The sequence below is a fragment of the Sinohyriopsis cumingii genome, chromosome 1 (assembly GCF_028554795.1).
Source record: "Sinohyriopsis cumingii isolate HCF-2022 chromosome 1, ASM2855479v2, whole genome shotgun sequence".
In the NCBI taxonomy this organism is placed as follows: Eukaryota; Metazoa; Mollusca; class Bivalvia; order Unionida; family Unionidae; genus Sinohyriopsis; species Sinohyriopsis cumingii.
In genome coordinates, this window is record NC_142961.1 from 41102930 (window position 1) to 41124335 (window position 21406).

At 32.5% G+C, this 21406-nt stretch overlaps 1 protein-coding gene across 1 annotated transcript in view; it reads left to right on the forward strand.

Annotated features, from left to right (window-relative positions):
• Positions 1–210: 210 nt before the first annotated feature.
• Positions 211–21406, forward strand: part of LOC149806766 (very-long-chain enoyl-CoA reductase-like) — a 45668-nt gene continuing 24472 nt past the window's right edge. Inside the window, exons 1-5 of the mRNA XM_089957266.1 lie at positions 211–321; positions 5055–5102; positions 8988–9039; positions 10197–10241; positions 14851–14957. Of these exons, the coding sequence (XP_089813392.1) occupies positions 316–321; positions 5055–5102; positions 8988–9039; positions 10197–10241; positions 14851–14957 (258 nt within the window). The 5' untranslated portion in view covers positions 211–315. The remainder of the gene's footprint in view (positions 322–5054; positions 5103–8987; positions 9040–10196; positions 10242–14850; positions 14958–21406) is intronic.

The following is a 21406-nucleotide window of genomic DNA, read 5'->3' on the forward strand; positions in this document are numbered from 1 at the left end:
ATTATTATTATTATTATTATTATTATTATTATATATTAAATCAGATATACGTAACAAATGTTATGTAAAAGGAATTACTGCACAAAATAATTTAATTTATGAAATAAAAAATATTGATTTAAACTGTTAGTATAAACATCGTCTGTCCTTTTCGCAGACGGCAAGTCCTGTTTGCACTTTACACCCATCCGTTTCCCTTGAAAAAGTGATCGGAATCTTAGTGACCTCCCTTTGTAAACTTTGGAATCGCTATATACATGCCGGGGATACAGTCTTCGTTTTAGATTGAAAATACAAAATATCCATCACTTCATAATGGATGTAAGTTGCATATATTGTTTTTGTTATAATGAAATAAATGTAATTTGAATCGGTATATTTTTTAATATGAGCAGAGAGGAAAGGTGCAACATTGCTCCGGCCACAACAAAATTTCGGGGGTGGGGAAGCAGGTTATGATTAAAAAACTGAGTTTAAACGGTATTATTGACAAACGTGTGGTGGCGACATCTCATTGAATATATGTATTAATTTTTGTGTCGTTGATTACAAAAGTATTAGTACAAATGGTTGAAGAAACATACAAGAAAAAGGTTATATAGGCCGGTATCCCACATTTTGACTCGAAAGGCATATGAAAATATGATTTCTAAATGTCAACACGAAGACCCACTCCATGACCTTCTTAAACATGTAATCCAGAAATCCTATTTACTATGTATATTTTAGAATCATAAAAAAATAATATTATATAAAAGATGGAAATGTATACCTTAAAAAATTCAGCATCTTGAACCAAGTTTACAATTTATCAGTAGTCCTACAATGTAAGACATAACACATGTTGGTTTTGTTTAAGTGCTATGTCTTACTATCCAAATAGCGGCCTTGTATAGTGTGTTCCAATGTCAACGACATCGGAACAAGTAGTAAAAGTTTCAGGAATATCTCACACATTTGGCAGCATTTATCAACACTCTTCCACTAATTTATGTGTAATTAATATACTTACTGTGCTGTCTTTACGCTGGTGGAATGAAAATATGACGCTAGCAAATGGACACATTTTCATGTTCTGTTGACATACATTTGAATTTGTTGCAATGCGACGGTAGTCGAGGTATGCCGAAGTATGTTTAAGTAGGTTCATGTGGAGGATGTGTTTCTTGAATGAAACAAAACGTTACTTTACAGTTCCAATAGGCATAATATATTTTTATTCATTTCGTTAAAGAATAATATTTCAACTTAACCTGATTTCGGCATTCTCAGCTTTCATCGCTTTCCAGTCAACTGAAATGTAGGTCAGTGAAACTTTAAAACAGCTCCATTTCTTTTGTGAGAATTTGAATTTGTTAGAGAAAAGAAATCAAAGTAAAGTCTGACTAAAACATTATGACTTTACTTTGTAGAAAAGCAGCGTTATTTTAGTTGCCAGTTGTACGAGATATTCCTGAAAATTTGACTTTCGTTATGATGTTAGTCAACATCAAAACACACTACACAGCGCTGTTTATTAGGCAGTAAGACCCTGATGCCCTAAACATAAATATCAGTGTCAGGGTCTTATCTGTAGGACTACAATTTAGCAAGAAGTTGTCCCACATGTACAATATCATCTGCTACCCAACATGTCAACTTGCTGATAGAACAGCATTCTCAAGAAATTCCCTGGCATATAGTCTGTTTCTAAATTCTTTAGTAATTCTTCCCCATCAACAAGAAGTTGTAAACATATTACATCCTATTCATTGTTGTTTCTCTTCCACATAATAGCTTATTTTTTTATAAATTGTTGAACTTTACTAATTTTTTTACAAGATCGGTTTAGTTTGCTTAATATCTAATGCCATTTTTTGGCGTTGCTGTGTTGAATTTCGTAAAACTATCTATAAACCTAACCTAATTACTTGACTGAAATACTGACAGAAACAGTCATAAGTAATGTATTTCATTTCTGTAGCCTGATGGATAAACATTACATCTTTTCAAACATGTGCACAGAATAGGCCAACATATTGCGAGTCATGAAAACACAGGGGTGGTGTCCCATGTGTCCAAAATTAATATTATTTTGAACAAAATATTCTGGTGACTATTGTCTCATTTCAAATGGTGAGCATTGCAGTATTTTATTTTCGTCAATCAGTCAAATTCAGTAAGCGTTTTGCTAATATTGGAGATGGAAACAGAAATGCCTGATGGCATTGTACATATTAAAACCAATCTGTTATTGCTGCAGTGTTACAAATTGTTTCTCTGACTTTCCCTCTATCTATTCCTATAAAAAATCTCGGTCGATACAATCATGTTAATATGAATAAAATCACATATGGCGGCTGACACATAGAGGAACAACTCTATATTATCGTGGTATTTACCTAACTCACGTATGGTAGCACGCACATATTATAATATACATAAATTTAATCTTAGTGATAAGATGGAATGTCCACGCTTGCAGTGGCTGAGTACTTCCACCAAAATAAAGGATGCAATGACTCAGTTGAATGCAATAATATCAGTTAAGTTGAAATCCATGATAACAACAGTAAAAATTAAATTAAAAATAAAAATTATATATCACTTTGTCTGAATTTTAAGTGCAATGTGGGCAGAGAAATATTTATATATATATATATATATATATATATATATATATATATATATATATATATATATATATATATATATATATATTATTAATACTGAAATGTTACTGATTAAAAAATAGTTGAACTGTTGTTGCCTTCTTATTTATGTAGGATAAGTAGGATCATAAGCAACGTTTTGTCAATTTTGGTCCATATTGGCTACTGTGGAATGAAATTCCAAGCGTAACATTTTAAGGACATTTATGTCACTATCAGTACATGACTTATAATCCTCAAATATCAGACGATATACTGAATATATTTTGTAATCAAAGCCAATGCAGGTATAGCAAATTCAACTGGCATTTTGTATAAGATAATCAAGGTACAGTGTAATTGCATGCACTTTACAAAAAAGTGATGTTCATTCTTGTAAACTTATAAAAAATGTTGACATTTTAAAGGATATTGCGCTATAAGATATTTGCATCCTGACTGGCTACAGCTTTACATCTGTAAACAACCACTAGACACCACATGTCCAAAATTAATCAGAAAATCATGTTTGCCACCATAATACAGCGTTGGAGTATACTGCGTTACTAACCAAACATGCCCAAAAAATTTCAGTACATTTACTTTTTCATATTAATCTTACTGCATCAGACTCATTGTTTGGGGCATCAGACAGGGTGAATGATCTTCATTTCCCATCAGTGGATCTGTCAGTGTGCTTGGTAATCCAAAAATTAACAGAAAGTCAAATTTTCAGTAATATCTCACACACTTGGCAACCCATATTAACGCTTTTATGCAGTACAAATTAAAGTGATAATGTTTAATAGTAAAAGTATAGGACATATTGCTATGCTATGTTCATCTGTGAGTGTGTATGTCTGTCTCAAACCATTTCAGCAAGTCAGCACAAAACCAATTAGAATTATATCCATGAAATTTTGTACAAATTATCATGGTCATGTGTAGATGAACAGACTGGATTTTCAGGCCATTACAGCAGTTTGTCAGTTTATTATACATTTTGATCTTGTTGAACTTTGGATTTTTTCCAGCAAACACAGTTAAGCTAAACCCAACTGAATCAGACAAATAAAATTTGTTAGACATATTAAAAAAATTTGTATTTATATCTACATATCTGATAAGTTTGTCTAAACCACAGTAATAGTTTCTAAGCAAAACATTTAACTTTTTGGACTTTAACAAGAATTATGTGGGCACAGTTTAGGAAAATTCAGGTAAGGAAGACATTAAATTTTGAATGCATATGCAGTAATATATATAGTTGATCTGAATTGATTTCCCAGTCATTATAGCAGTTTTTTTAAATTTTTGTGGACTCGTACATACTTTTTGGATTTGCATGTTTGCAGTGGATGCATATGTATTTTACATGACATAAATCTAGTGTTTGCTAGTTTCTTATTCACATGTACTCTATAGAATCAAGCTACACAGGCAGCTGTCATGTCCTGCCAGTTCATCAAAGAAGGTGTTACTGGTATCAACATATTTGGTAAAAATCAAGCTTGGACTGTTAGGTTATGGAATTCCTGGGTATTTCTTCTATACACAAATTGTGAATTAAATCTTGGGTAATATTTATAGAAGGTCTGTTCTTGAACTTAACATTTTTTAAGAGAAAGGGGGACATTTCTAAATACAGGATGGATGCAGGAAAGAAATAATGGTATGGCTTGCAAATATGCTATCTTGATTTTCACACAGCTTAATTTTGGGTGCAACTTTATAGATATTCTAATGAGTTTTACAGTTGCACATCTGTGAATGAATATTTGTATTTGAAATTTACTGAGTATAATTAAGGAAGTTAATATGGAAAGGAAACTTTAATCTCTTCCTTCATTTTTTAGCAAAACACAGAATGAAATGATTATCACTGCTCTCATTTGCCTATGATTTTCATTCTTTTATTATAATAATCTGATGACATTTATATTGGTAAATTATTGCAAGAAAACAGATCTCTTTTGACTCCAATTTTTAGGGCTGGTATCCCACCTATTTTTCAAGGAAGGAATCCTGGACTCCAACTTCCAAAATCCTAGTGAGAACTATGATCATTAAGTGATTCTTTGTTTGGCTGAGGAGAGTGCTGAGTCTTCACCTCTATCAGGATCATTAGGTTTCAGGCCAAAACGTAGAATACAGACAAGATGCACATGGCAGGCATGTTCAAAGCCTTCAGTATCAATGGGCAGATTATCAAATAAAATGATTTATTTGTACAATGCATGTGTTTCATTCGCTATTGAAGATGAACTATATTAAAAATGAAAGTCTCCAACCTCAAATAAAACAATTTTAAAAACATGTGCTCCACATCACAGAAAAACTGACCTAATGCCGGTTGCTTTTCTGTTAATGTTATCGATAGAATATAATGGCAGTCATTTCACCAATTCCTTTCCACTGTTTCAGCTTGTGATCAAGGATGCAAAATCAGAGAAGACCTTGGCAAACTTGCAGGTGAGTAGTTTCAATTATGACTCATTTACAAAATTGGGTCACGAGGTTCTGTTTTTAGTGGCAGCATTGGTACCATCTCAGGCTGAACCTTATTTTGTAGTTTATGTTGCCTTATAGTTGGCATTTTGGGGCAGGATGACATGAGTTTGTTTAGCTTTTAGGGACAGGAGGACATTATTTTGTATTGAAGTTAGAGACAGGACATTATGATTTTGCATTTTATGTTGCCTTGTAAAATTTGCATTTATAGACATGATATGAACATTTTGCATCTTATATTACCGAGTAAAATTTGCATTTAAAGACATGATATGAACATTTTGCATCTTATATTACGTTGTAAAATTTGCATTTAAAGACATGATATGAACATTTTGCATTTTATGTTGCCTTGTAAAATTTGCATTTAACACATTAACCCTTGGAGCTTTTTGTCATTTTTGCCTGAAAATAGAGTAGGAAACACATTTTGAAAGCTATTTCTGAATAGACTAAAAAACACCAGATCCCTGGTCATCTTTCAATAACATACTGCCTAGTTGTGTTAGAAACATTGTTTTTCATTGGCTATTTGACTCACGCATGAGCAAAAGGGTGAAAATTGGACTTCTTTTTCTTTTTTTTTTGCTAAACGGAGCCATTATTTTTGTATGGAGACCACTCTTTATTCCAAATGCCCATCTTATCCTACTTTTTGCAAAGGCTCATCTGTCTGTTTGCAGTTCATACCGGTTTGCCTTAGATCTGAGACCAAAAAGTCTAAAATCCAGACACAAAATCAGATTCCGACAACGGGCGAATTTTGGGTTAAAAAAAGTCGGGTCCAAAAAATGAGGTTTTTCTATCTGTATTTTATAGTGCAGCTAGATATTCCAGATTATTTGGTATCATTGTAGAGTTACATCTGTCTACCTTTCTATAATACCACCCACTTTAGTGTATCATGCATGACCATGATGCTGCAGAGCTCAGCAGTAGGCTACTACCTCCTGCCCCGTAAAGTCATCGCTAAAGATTAATCTGTTAAAGACATGATATGAACTTTTTGCATTTTATGTTGCCTTGTAAAATTTACATTTAAAGACATGATATGAACTTTATGCTGAAAACATGTCGTCTATAATATGTGACAGCTGTTTTAGATTTTCCACCTAGACTTTAAGGATATTTTGCATTTGCACAGTCAATATTTACTATGCAACATCCAAATAATCATATTTTTGCAGTATTACTTATTCAGTTTCACATTTTATGTGTATCTCAGTATGTTATAGTGATAGAGTTCTCAATGATTTCAAAACTGGTGAATCATTTGACCTTTGACACCAAAGTCCCAAGAATCAATATGAAAATCTCAAGCATCAAAACTGAAGTCTCAAAGAGTCATATGTTTTTAGTCATGATTACATTGCTGGGATTGTGTTTGTTGTTCATGGAACAAACTGATGCTCAAGATTTCTTGTTTCATGTTTAATAATGTTTTATAGTATGTTGTAACTGATGCTCAAAATTTCTTACAAGTTTTGGAGATTTGTTTTGTTTTACCTCACAATTGTTGCTACCTTTCTATTTCTTTGAAGTCTGAGGGTAAGAATGATCATCACTGGCAGGTCATTTCTTGGACCAAAACAAAAATGTAATAAACTTTTGAGTCATTGTGATTAATTTGAGCCAGTGTATGACAGTTTAGTGAAGAAGAAAGAGGTGTATATCTTGTAGTTCACTGCCAAGATTAAAAAAAAAAATTAAACCCACAAGCATTTTTAGTTTTGTTCACAAGATCACAGATGGGTGACCAAAGATGGCAATAATTGTGATTATTAAGTTGCACACTTAACATTCTTTCCCAAATATTATGGTCCAGATTTCCCCTTGAATAATTTTATTTTTGAGAAGAATGGAGTATGTCTTTTCTTTATCAGCATTATGACAAAACATCCACACTCAACCAGCAAGAAATATCAAACTTCCAAGACGCTTCCAAGCCAAGTTCATCCTAAGGAGTTTCAGAGTTAGACACGAGATGCATTCCAGAATTTCACATTTCTTAGCCTTTTTTTAAAAATATTTTTAGTATTGGGAGAAAGCTGATGTTGCAGCATTTTGACATGAACTGAACCAAAACATTTATCAACTTCCCTTAAATATTCTAGGGGTCTAAAAACATCTTGAGTAATGCAGGAACAATTCAACATTACAAAAATCAAAGATCAGCAAATTTTGAAAACCATTATGAACCACCATTGGTCCCTTTATTAATTATAACACCTCATAAAATATCTTGTATTGGCCTCAACTCTCCAGATTACAGTAGTAAGGTAATCACTTAACAGTTTGATGTGTACACATGCCTGATTAATGCACATCATTGCACCGGTATTACATTTATGGTCTTGAGTAGACTAGTTCCCACTTGTTACTGTATTATGTGGGAAATATGCACAGATATACTGATTAATTTTGTCTAAAAAATTTATTTTATATTTTTTTATTTTTCAAAAGCAATAGATTGTAAGTATAAAACAGTGTGTGCGGTATACAACCTTTAAAATGGTAGTTTTGTCCTACAACAGATAGACTCACACATTGATGGGCAATTAGACAAATGGTGATATTTGATTCAAAAGTTAATGCAATTAAAAAAAATCAATGTATGTCATAAAAATGAACATGCTGGAATTTCCATGCATCTGAAATGGGTAAAATTTAAATTCCATGTGTCAAAACCTGAGAGTATGTGTCAATTGAGAACCTTGAGTGCTATGCATTCTGGGAGAAATTGAAAGTAAGATGGTATGATTGTGATTTCTGCCTCGTATTGAAAGATTAAAAATAAAAATGCCAGTATGCAGCTGCCAAAACAAGCTTAATAATCACATTAACAATATTGTCAGTTAATATGACAAAGTCATTACACCACTTGTAATCATTAGTGATTTATGACCTTCTGTCAGTTGAGCAAGATTTTTTGTTTTGGAATTTCTATGCAGTCTAAATAATAAGACTTCACAAAATCTGATACAGTTATGGCATATAATTACTGTCAGTATTTTCATACCTTCCACAGATAATATACAGACAGGTCGAAAAATCTCTAAAAAAATCCTCTCACCCAGTCAGGCAAGTAATGCTGATATCTCAAGTCCAGCTGCAAGCAAAAGAGACCATGACCTGCTGTCACTAATGCACAAACATATTAAGGTCTATGCTGCTTGTTCTATTGATTACTTCTAACAAACTGCAAAGAACCAGATAATAATTGACTAGTGCATTACATGGTGATCTGGATTTCTGCAGTTTGCAGTTTACTTATAAGTGTGTATCTATGTTACTAAACAATTTTGCTTTCCCAGAATAAAATTTTAGGCAACCAGCCATTTCAGAAATATAAATGTTGATTATGTTAATGACCTAAATTTTGCTGAGTTAAAGTTGTTTTCCAGTACTTAAAGTTTTTAGCCAGAGTTTTTAGCAGTTAATAACGAAGACCAGTTCACATTCCCACAGGTAGGTATTTATTTGTATTGAAGAGTTAGAATGAAGTGCTTTTATGAACTCGATCAAATACCAAACTTTTTTTTTCTTCCCAGTTGAAGTATGGACTTTAAGTGAACAAAGTTCCCAATATTCTTGACAGAACATCCATTTAATTAAACAGAACCACTTCTCAGCTCTGAGCCAGTACTCAACTGTTATGATGATTGCTTGAAAAAATCACTAAGTCACCTGAAAGATGAATATATTTTTTTACCTGTTGGTTTATTATGTCTTGATATTATTTAAAGCACTTTTCAGATTTTCTTATGTATGCAAATCTCTTCTAACAGCCTATGCTTCAAGACTTATGGTTTTCATTTAATCTTATTTTTCTTTGTTTACAATCAGGTGGAGTTAAAATCAACAATTTCTGATGTAAAGAAACAATTTGCCAAACAAAGTAAGTATAAACAACAAATAATGACATTGCCAGTTGTTCACAATAACATTGGTTTTGGTCACTGCAAGGTAAGCAAGGAAAATAGACGTAATGTAGTCAGTATCCAGCCATCCATCTATCTAGTTTTCTGTCTGTCCAAAAGCTTGACAGCTAGATTCATATGTTGATTCAAAATGGAAAAAAAAACACACAGCCATTGAAATTTATTAATGAATACCTGCTCTATGTCATCATTATTTAATTTGCAGTGCAAATAAATTACATAAATGCACAGCATATTTATCTTGTTCTGAGTCAAGAACGTTGTGTTTACTATGTTCTTTATTATATTTTTAGTAACAGACTCTAATTGTACTTGAGATTTTATCTCATAAACATTTGGAACCTTCTTGAATGAAATTTTCTGTTAGATAATAGTTTTTTTAAAGAAAAGTCCTAATTGTGACCTTGGGGAGTACAAATCTTGTTTATTTGAAAATTATTTATTTATCTTGTACGATTGGAGTAGAATCAGTTATATGACTGTTGTGTCCAGTATTTTATTTGGGCTGAAATTTATTTATTCAGATTATTTCATTCAACTTAACACAAACTGCTCAAAAATAACATTATTGGATATAGAGACATGGATCTGTAATGAAACTTTAATTAAGGATATATTCTTGGATTGTATTATTGTGATTCAACAAAAGGCTGTTGGCACATCACTTTGACACAGGCCACCACAGGCACATCAAAACTTCCAGCATTGGATTTATTATATAATACCACTAAAGATTGTTCAGAACTTTAATTTTTAGGACTTGTGATTGAAAATCGAGGATTATTTGGGATTTATTTTGCAGTACCCTAGGTACTTTTACATTTTTCACTTTGTATTCTAGGGAAATAAATTATTTGTTTTGAAGTTTACAAAACTTGTTGGTTTTCACCATTTTCTATCACATGTTTTAAAACCATAGAGTTGTAATAATGGTGAAATGCTTAGCTGTTAAGTTATGTAAGTCCAGTAAGTGATATCAGGCCCACTTGGACCTCTTAGTTATTTTTTCCACTGGTGAAAGAAGTAGATCAGACAAAACAAATCTTATTGTTATGTATAGTTCTTATTGTAATGTTTAATTTACTTGCTTGTAGATCCACTAATTTCATTTCAGAACCAAAATATTATGCAGACAGACAGTCTTATAGAGTAAACCCACGTAAGTAGTTTCTACCACACAACAGAATCAGAATCAACATCCAAATTAAAATATCTGCCTTATGCCACATATCTTTGTTAGGTCTTTCATTTATTTTCTTACTTGTAAATGGCAGATAATTATCACTTTACCATTGACAATAGGGCCAGCAATGTTGCCAAAGTTTTCAAAAGCTATATATTTTTCCATTAGTTGCTGTATTCAGCCAAATCTTTGGTATAATAGGCCAGAGAGTTCTTTGGGAAATCCAGATTTTAGGGATTATTACATTTGAGACATATAGTCAAACCCACTTATCTCGACCTTGTTTACCTCAAGAACCCGTGTATGTCGAGCGTTTAGTTGCAGTCCCCAAAAAATCCTTCTTTGTTATGCTAATTATTCCCCACTTATCTCGACCCCTCTTAAGTTATGTGGGGCATAGTTTTCGGTCCAAAGTAACGTGAACCTGCTTAATTCGACAAAATGCAACTTTAATGTCTATCTTGGAGAAATTGTACAACAAATAATCCGGAGTGTCTGTACTACTGTACCTCATACTGCAAGGATGGAAAAAGTCAGTACAAGACCAACTTTTACCACTGCTGCTACAAATACTAATCAACCAATCTCATCAATGCATGGTTTATTGCTTGCATAGAGTGGAGAAAATTATGTTGTAAGGGAATTTAATAAATGAGTTTCTGACCTTTGCAGTAGTTGCTTTCATAATGGACAGCCTTACATGTCAACACTAACGCAATATAGTTAATTCCATGCAGCATCGCATATTTTATCTTATCAGTAACTCAGAAAATTATCAGGTCAGCATCATTCAATGTAAATAAAATTACATAATTTGTTTTACACTATATATTTAAAACGAAATAAGTACGTTTAGCTACATTTAATGATGCTAACCTGAAAACTGACAAAATTAACGATAGGATAAAATTTTGTGATGCTGTGGAACAAACAATAATGTAATCGCATTCCAATATTGTCACGGTCAGTCACCAACTTAATTCATACACAATAAATAACTTTGGTTCAGAGTTCACTTGTAAATAGTTAAATGTTTCCATGATTGGAGCAAGTGTAAGCCTTCAAATTCAGCATGGCTAAATCATGTGACTTACAATCATCTATAAATAGAAACAGGCAAAATTCCAAACCAAGCTGGTACCCCACCCCCAACAAAGTCATGGTTATGAATTTGTTTTGAACAAAGAGTACATAAAAGCACAAATAGTATTTTTAAAAATTCATAGTGCCCAGTATTTTTTAAAATGAAACTGTCCATGGCAGTGCTTATGAAACCGAAAGAGGATTTCTTCCATTTGTATTGTTTTATCTAGAATCGAATATCAAAGTCATTTCAGTCCATCAAAGTAATACGCCAGCTTGCCTTCAGACACTGTGTTGTTGTCGATGGTCACTGATCAAAGTCAGGAGGGATAGGGGACTACAATTGTATGAATAGATTATGTCAGCTTCTTAGAGAATATGATGCTGAGACAGTTAACTTTAAAGACTTTAAACACATTTTACACTTTGTTGGTACATGAATACCGACAGTCATCTCTTTTGGGGGGTACAGAGGCAAATTTTGTCAATGAAAACTGGCATAACAAACCTCTAATGATCAACAAAAGTGATAGGTTTTCACGCACAATTCTGGTCAGTTGCATTTTGCTTCTAGTTAAAGTTAACACTAACAAAAGAAAATACTTTTGTTAAATAAAAAGTACAGTCCTACATGTACATGTACTTAAATTGGCCTAGATTTTGGTCAGCATGAGAAAACCATTGCATTGCTGAGGCTACCAAAGGGATGAGGCTACCACAGGAAAATAAAAAACAACTTTATACCGCTGACATTGTTGTAGTAACTTAATTGTAAAAATGTGTAACTTGTTACATAAACAGACCTCCAATCTGTTTTCTGCAACCTGGTATAACTGAATTATTATTTTTATTGTGCATTAGAAATTCTATTTGTTTTTAGAAACAAAACTCATTTTTGGTGCTTCTGATGCATAGTCATTGTTCTGCAGTACATTTGGCAACTAAACCCTGATATCTCGATACCCCGTTATGTGGACGATTTTTTGACACCCTCAACATAATCGAGATAACTGTGTTTGACTATATATGAAAAGTTGCTAGTTTGATCTATAATGCTAAAATGTGATTATCATATATACTCACTTATAAATTGACTCCAACTGCAAACTGCACAAAGATCTGCCATCACATAATGCACTGGCAGATCTCGTCTGTGCAGTTTGTTAGAAGTAATCAGTGGAACAACCCTGATACAACATAGATCCTGATCTGCAGGCACGTTATGCTTTGACAGATAAGGATCTTTGTTGTTTGCAGTTTGATTTCACTTATAAGTGAGTATATACAGTATCAAAGAGGGATTCTTGTTTACATTTCAGAGATTTTAATGTGTTACATGACTGTATAATATTAACTTATACCTAAAGTTGATACTCTAACATGCATGGGTTTCTTGTCTCATTGGGCCAAATATCTCTTATCACAGCAACAGTGGGTGCTATCAGAGGTAGTTGCTTATTAAAAAGACCAAATTTTGCTGCTGCCAGCAATGGGTGGTGTTTACAAATCTGTATTTTGTACCCAAGGATCCATAGAAATGCACATATTGCACAGGTCAATAGCTTGACAATTTATCTTCATACCAACTCATTCATGCATGTGGTATGACTCATTTGTCTGTGTTCAGTGATAATTTTCCAGTACTACTCATGTCTCCCAGTTGATAATAGTTTTGATATTGGAAACAAAAGAGCTATGGGGAAAGAAAGTCTGAAAAAGATAAATAATTAAACTAACAACCTCTGCATGTCACATGTTTGTTATAAAATATACTTTGAGAAGCACCATCCTGTGTTTCATTTGGACTTTTCTGTGCACAATAGACTCAGTTATTGCTTATTATCAGAGTGACATAAGAGAGACTACTGTTCCGCCTGCATAAACTGAGAGCTGTGATATCATTGGGCCCATCAGAAGCAAGAAGTCACTTTATTTTGCATTTTCATTTAATTTTTGTATTTGTATCTTAGGTAATGTGACATGTCATAGTGTGTATTGATCAATGAGCTCATAGAACTTTTTTAAAATTATTGTTATCACACCTACATCTTCTTTGATGTCATAGAAAAGAATGTTCTTTTTTATTCTAATATGTTTTAATATCTTTTTGACGACACAGGATCCACAGCATAATTTTACCACAGTTTTTAACTTTCAACCAAATTTAGTACAGCTATTAGATTGATAAACCCTTGAATGAGTTTGATTTTCAGCATTTCACAACCTGATTGACAAGAGTTATGTCCCCTTTATTATCTGCTGTCCTGACTTTGTATTCTGCAGCATTACTTTAGTAATGACTGTTGGGTTTCAGCCAAATGTGACATGCAGCTTTATGGTGGCACTCACCAGTTATTATATACTTTTGAGAGAGTGACATATGTATGGTGAAGTTGTTTGCATTTAAAACATGCACAATGGGGAGAATGGTGGCATACCTCTATGCTACATTAATGTAATGTGGATGATATTTCTTTGGATATTGTACTTTTAGAAATTGTACATGATTTAAACACACTGCTAACTAAAATGAATGCTCCCTTGTGCTAAAAAAATCAGCCTGAATTAGTCTAAAGTACACTATCCATAGCAGCTATTAAAGTAGGGAAAATGAATTTTGCCAGACTAGACAATACCAGCTTCTGAAAGTGCAATGAATGAATTACCAAATATATAAAATGTAAAAAAAAAGTTATGGGCTCTTTTTTATACAATTTATCTCTGAAGTTCAGAAGTGAAAATGACCAAGTGGTGCTGGCACTTTTTTGAAAGGTGCACATCTGGAGTAAGGCCAAGCTGTATACTCTATAACCCATATTACATCCATCAATCATATACTAAAATAAAGGGAATTAAATGTTCTTTGAATTATACCTAAGATATACAAGTTTTTTTTTTAAATAGTGAGGAAAGCCAGGGAAATTCTTTTTCTTTAAAATCCTAACCCTATGCAAAATATGAAACTGTAGAGCGCCACCTTAAACTGAAGAGACTTTGAATGAGTTTAATTTCCAGCATTCCTTATTTTCATTTAATGATTTCTGCAGTATTATTTTAGTAATGACTGGATTTCAATCAAATGTGCCATGCAGCTTTATACTGAAGATGCTTTGAATGAGTTTAATTTCCAGTATTCCATATTTTCATTTAAGAGTTTTGGTTCCTGATTGCCCGTCCTTCTCGGGATTCTGTATGATAACTTTAATAAGGAATGTTGAACCTCAACCAGATTTACCCATTACATTATATTGATGAAATTTTTAATGAGTTGTTTCCAAAGTCCACATTCCCATTTGGAAGAGCTGTGTCCCCTGATTGTCCAAGTTTTATAAATTTGGCTTCACAACACCAAACAATTATAGGTAGTTGTGCCTATGTAATGCACTCATCAAAACAGTTATAGTTAATATTTAACATTTTCACAATCAAAAGGTGAAACAATGACAACAGTATTAACAACAGTATAAGCTTTATAGAAACAGTTTAATTTGCAATGTTATAGGTGGCAAAATGTTGAAAGATGATGACACACTGGAAAGTTTGGGACTCACTAAGAGCTCTCCAGCTCTCTACTTCAAAGACCTTGGACCTCAGATTGGATGGACAACTGTAAGTACTTCCTAGTTAATATTAATGTAAGTAATACTGGATGACATTAATAAATGTAAAGTCTTATTTTAGCATTTCTTCAATTAGTCAAACCTGTTTACAGTGGTCACCATAGGAACTGGTAAATACTTAGCCTAAATAGACTTGTCATTGTACCACAGAAATTTATAGTTTGTACTCACTTAAAAGACAAGTCAAACTGCTAAATACACAGACCCAGATCTGCCATCACTTAATGCACCAGGGTTGGCATTAGTATGGTGGTATTGTTCCAGATCTCCTGCATGTACCATCTTTTGGTGTGTGTGTGTGCAGCATGTGCTGTTGAATAACATGCACTGCAATTTTCCACAAATAATGATGTTAAAAGCTTAGTTATGCCATATAATGTGCATTGGATTTATTACATTTCAAAATCTTGATGTTATCACCACAGGTACCCCAGGTGGCTAAATAGTCAGAGGTTCTCACCTTTTCAGATCACTTACTTCTCACAACTGTGTCTACATGAGTCACATGCTTGGCCAATGTAGGTTTTTGTGAAAGCTTACAAGTCACTTCCCATGGGTCGGTGGGTTCTTCTATGGTTTTTTCCTGGGTTCTTCCTCCACCAGATATACTGACCACCATATTTTAACCTATCATGTACTGATAAATGGCATTAAGCCCAGAACAACAGCATATCAGTACACTTTCATAGTGTGGCAGTAGTCAACCATTTTGGATAGTGCACTGATCAACATTTGTTATACAGCATTTGATTGGTGTACATTAAAGCATTGCATGAAAGTTTGCCTGTTCCTTATTTATTTGGACTATCATGACACTTGCATAGTAAATCTCAGTACCCATGCTTGAATTTACTCTGACAGTGCATTGTAATTATGTTTGGCTAAGTTTATTTGCCAAATAAATGTAAATAAGTTGCAAATTTAACCAGTATGCAATATGCTTAGCACATCAAAACTTTAGTCTGTGTGGATAACCTTGAAAGCACTTTATTGAGTCAGTGAAGTTTTGATCACTATAGTTACAGAGAAATATAAAATATTTTGATTTATGGTGAAAAATAAAACTAAGGAGCAAGTTTATTTTTATTTTAAAGGTAAATTATTTGCCAATTTCTTCCATTAACTTATTATTTGGTTCCATGATTATGTATCAATGTTACCATGATAGACAAAGTATAATATCAAAAAGATGTCCTCTAGATGTTCCTGAGAGCTGGACATTACCAATGCTTGAAATTTTAAAAATATATTTCAGTTCAGGCATAATTAAAGAAATTAATAAATGAAGAAAACAATTTATTAAGGCAACAGTTATTGATTATTGGATATGTATGGTGGGTGTGGTAAACATTTTTTTATATAATGCAATGCGGAATTTTGCACAGCTTGAATGTAAATAGATGAATAAGTTACCAGTCAGGTGAATTTCTGAAGAAAAAAACTATTCAACAGTGTGAAATTAAATGAGTCTATTAACATAAGCACTAAAAAAACACACTATCAAGGTTTGTAATTTTACTTCTTAAATAAGGCCTTTTAACAGTGTAGTTCAGATGAAATGAATTATTATTCAACAAGAAGTAAATGTGATCTTTAGGCAGTTTAGTGCCATGATCCTTTCATCAGATTAATCTGGGCATTTTTTTCAGCTCTTATAAGAAATAAGAAAAATATATATAAAAAGTTCATGTTATAAATACCAAAATACAGCAACACACTATACATATCAAAATATAGTAAGGGCTATTCCATTAAAATATACATGGGACCCAGTGAAGTCACTTTTAAGCTGGAGTACTCATCCATAGGTACAATTTAGAATTTTCTTATAAATTCCATATGAACTCTGTGAAATAAAGTACCCTGGCATATCTATTTAAAAATCTGCCTTCCCTGGGTACCATGAATGTTTAAATGGAACTGCCCAAGCTCATAATACATACCAAAATACAGTAATACATTATACATACCAAAATACAATAGCACATTATACATATCAAAATATAACAACACATTATACATACCAAAATACAATAACACATTTTATTTTATACTTATATGTTCAGTAAACATACCAAAATACAATGACACATTTCATTTAAACTTATATGTTAAATACACATGCCAAAATACAATAACACTTTTCATTTTATACTTTTATGTTAAATACACATACCAAAATAAAATAACACATTTTGTTTTATACTTATATGTTCAATACAGAAATCTATTTGTGAAATAATTCTCATATTTTTTTCTTCATATATTTTCACAGGTAAAAATATATCCTTATATTTTCACAGGTGAAAATATATCCTTATATTTTCACATATGAAAATATAAAATTTCCCATCACACCACGTGGCACTTGATTGTATTGCCTATATAAGTTATACATACAGCAATACACGTTCACTCTGTGAGCTATAACAAATAAATAGAAACTGCATTACCTTTCAGACCTGTAAATTAGTTTTTGATGAAAAATGTGACTTGACACTTTTTGTCTCGTTGAAGTTATTTCCTTTTATTTGACAACAGTGATAAACCTGCAGTGATGCATTGCTAATCGGAATTGCTGAGTGGTCAGATGTAATGAAATAACTAACAAAATGTCAAAAATGTAATTTATTGCAGCAAATGAGATCATCTCAATCCTTCTGTTCTGCTAAGTCACTATTATTTATATGATCAGCCCATGAAAGTTAGGTGAATTAACAAAAAGGGGAGTGAGGTTTTATGTAGAAGAATAGTCTGCTTTTCTAGGCTTTGATTTTGGAACAAGTTTAGCATATAATTACAAGAAATTTTTTTATGTTAATACCAGATATATTTCATCCTGTGGTACCAAAAATGGTGTATTTTAACTCGTTGCTTTGCCATTCTATACATTATCACATTGCTTGTACCACAAGATGAAATATATAAGGTGCTAACATAGGAAAAGAAAATATCTTCGATATACATACCAAAATACAAACAAACATTATGCATACCTAAATACAGTAACAAGTTATGCATACCAAAATACAGTAACAAGTTATGCATACCTAAATACAGTAACAAGTTATGCATACCAAAATACAGTAACAACTTATGCATACCAAAATACAGTAACATGTTATACATACCAAAATACAGTAACATGTTATACATACCAAAATACAGTAACATGTTATACATACCAAAATACAGTAACATGTTATGCATACCAAAATACAGTAACATGTTATTACATACCAAAATACAGTAACATGTTATACATACCAAAATACAGTAACATGTTATACATACCAAAACACAGTAACATGTTATGCAGAGATCTTGCTAGGATTTTGAAACTAGGAGTCCAGGACTCCCTTTTTGGCAAAAATAGGAGTCCCACCATCAAAAGTTGCAGTCCCTTCTTTCCTACAGAATCAACACAAACGTGAGTGTATCTATTTTTAGAAGGAGAGGCTTTTGTAATGTAATCACTCACTATAATATAGCTTCATTACAAATAGTCCATTGACAGGATCACAAATTTTTGGTTTATTTATTTGTCTATGTCCTTGTAGTAATTTTAGGCAATTGTTAAATAGTATCTTATTTGCTGTTTTTCCCGTATTTTCGCAACTACGGGTCAGGTTGGAAAACAGCTTAGACCTTAAAGCACATCTCGCGAATTCCACAACATAGCATTGTCCCATACGTTTCTGACCTACATAATTTGCATTTAAAGTTAAATCTTTAATAAAATAATACCTTGGCTTTGCTTTCAATGATCTGTATATTTTTCTGAAAATATTTGCCCAATGGTTTACGAAAACAGCCAATCTAATAAACCTGTACATCACAGACTTGGCGAAGTCCGCCATTATTTCCCATTAGGCCTACTGGTTCACTTAGAGTTTCAAACTAATTTTATGATGAAGTAGTGTACACGAGGCAGTTAATAATCACCGATTCTGATCTTAAAACACAAGTTTGTGTGTTTTATCATTAAAGGGTATCATGCAGGAAATTGATAGTTGCTACCTTACTCGGAAAAGGGTTAATGGTCAATCAGCTATCAAAACATATGCTTGTGAATGGGCAAGAATTTGTTTGTTAATGTAATTGATATCAAAACTAGGCCTAGCTACTGATGTATTGATGAATATATTTTGCTACAACACTAGAACTAACCGGGCTAAGGCGAGCAGCATTTTTAAAAAAAAAGTATGGTCAGTCAATGTACCTCTTAAATAGCTCTTGTTTGTCCATCAGAGTGGTACTGAATTTTGTCAATCCAAGTCAGGACTTATTCCAAACACTAAGCTAGGCATCACACACTTTCTTACACTTAGCTACTGTCCTATCCGAACTATCAATTCTAGCAGCTTTAGCACTCTTCTGAATCTCGTTACAATCTTCGTAAGTTTGCACTTTAAACCCAAAATACTTATCCAGATTTACAAATGGCATTTTGTCTAAGTCTCAACATGTCTTGATTCTCGTGCACTACTTATTCCGATACATTCGGAAGTGAACACAATAATGAAAGCTTAAGTTGTTTATTTGATATACTTTTATAAATGACCACATGTACATCTCTTGGGTCTTTCTGACTCTGAATTCAATCACTGTAAATATCAGTACATTTTCGCATCCGGCCGCCAGTCAAACAAAGCCTTTGATCATGCCGCCCAGCTATTGCATCATGTTCTTTCTGATGTACTCTTATAATGGCAACATGTATGTTCATTAAGGGGTCTTTCAGTCAATGAATTCTGTCATTGTAAATATCAGCAAAGCTAACTGATCAACACATTTTCCCACAAAGCAGGTGGCTGAAGCAGGACTGGCAAGTCTTTGAAATTTGTTGCACACCTATAACATGCATACGGAGGACTCCCGCCTCAGGGATTTTCTGCGTCCCAGATCAAAAATTGGTGTCCAAATATGCGTAATTAAGCGTTTTCGAGATCTCTGTTATGCATACCAAAATACAGTAACATGTTATACATACCAAAATACAGTAACATGTTATACATACCAAAATACAGCAACATGTTATACATACCAAAATACAGTAACAAGTTATGCATACCAAAATACAGTAACATGTTATACATACCAAAATACAGTAACATATTATACATACCAAAATACAGCAACATGTTATACATACCAAAATACAGTAACAAGTTATGCATACCAAAATACAGTAACATGTTATACATACCAAAATACAGTAACATGTTATACACACCAAAATACAGTAACATGTTATGCATACCAAAATACAGTAACATGTTATGCATACCAAAATACAGTAACATGTTATGCATACCAAAATACAGTAACATGTTATACACACCAAAATACAGTAACATGTTATACACACCAAAATACAGTAACATGTTATACATACCAAAATACAGTAACATGTTATACATACCAAAATACAGTAACATGTTATACATACCAAAATACAGTAACATGTTATACAGTAACATGTTTTGCATACCAAAATACAGTAACATGTTATACATACCAAAATACAGTAACATGTTATGCATACCAAAATACAGTAACATGTTATCCATACCAAAATACAGTAACATGTTATGCATACCTAAATACAGTAACATGTTATACATACCAAAATACAGTAACATGTTATACATACCAAAATACAGTAACGTTATGCATACCAAAATACAGTAACATGTTATACATACCAAAATACAGCAACATGTTATACATACCAAAATACAGTAACAACTTATGCATACCAAAATACAGTAACATATTATACATACCAAAATACAGCAACATGTTATACATACCAAAATACAGTAACAAGTTATGCATACCAAAATACAGTAACATGTTATACATACCAAAATACAGTAACATGTTATACACACCAAAATATAGTAACATGTTATGCATACCAAAATACAGTAACATGTTATACACACCAAAATACAGTAACATGTTATACACACCAAAATACAGTAACATGTTATACATACCAAAATACAGTAACATGTTATACATACCAAAATACAGTAACATGTTATACATACCAAAATACAGTAACATGTTATACATACCAAAATACAGTAACAGGTTATACAGTAACATGTTTTGCATACCAAAATACAGTAACATGTTATACATACCAAAATACAGTAACATGTTATGCATACCAAAATACAGTAACATGTTATCCATACCAAAATACAGTAACATGTTATGCATACCTAAATACAGTAACATGTTATACATACCAAAATACAGTAACATGTTATGCATACCAAAATACAGTAACATGTTATACATACCAAAATACAGTAACATGTTATGCATACCAAAATACAGTAACATGTTATGCATACCAAAATACAGTAACATGTTATACATACCAAAATACAGTAACAAGTTATGCATGCCTAAATACAGTAA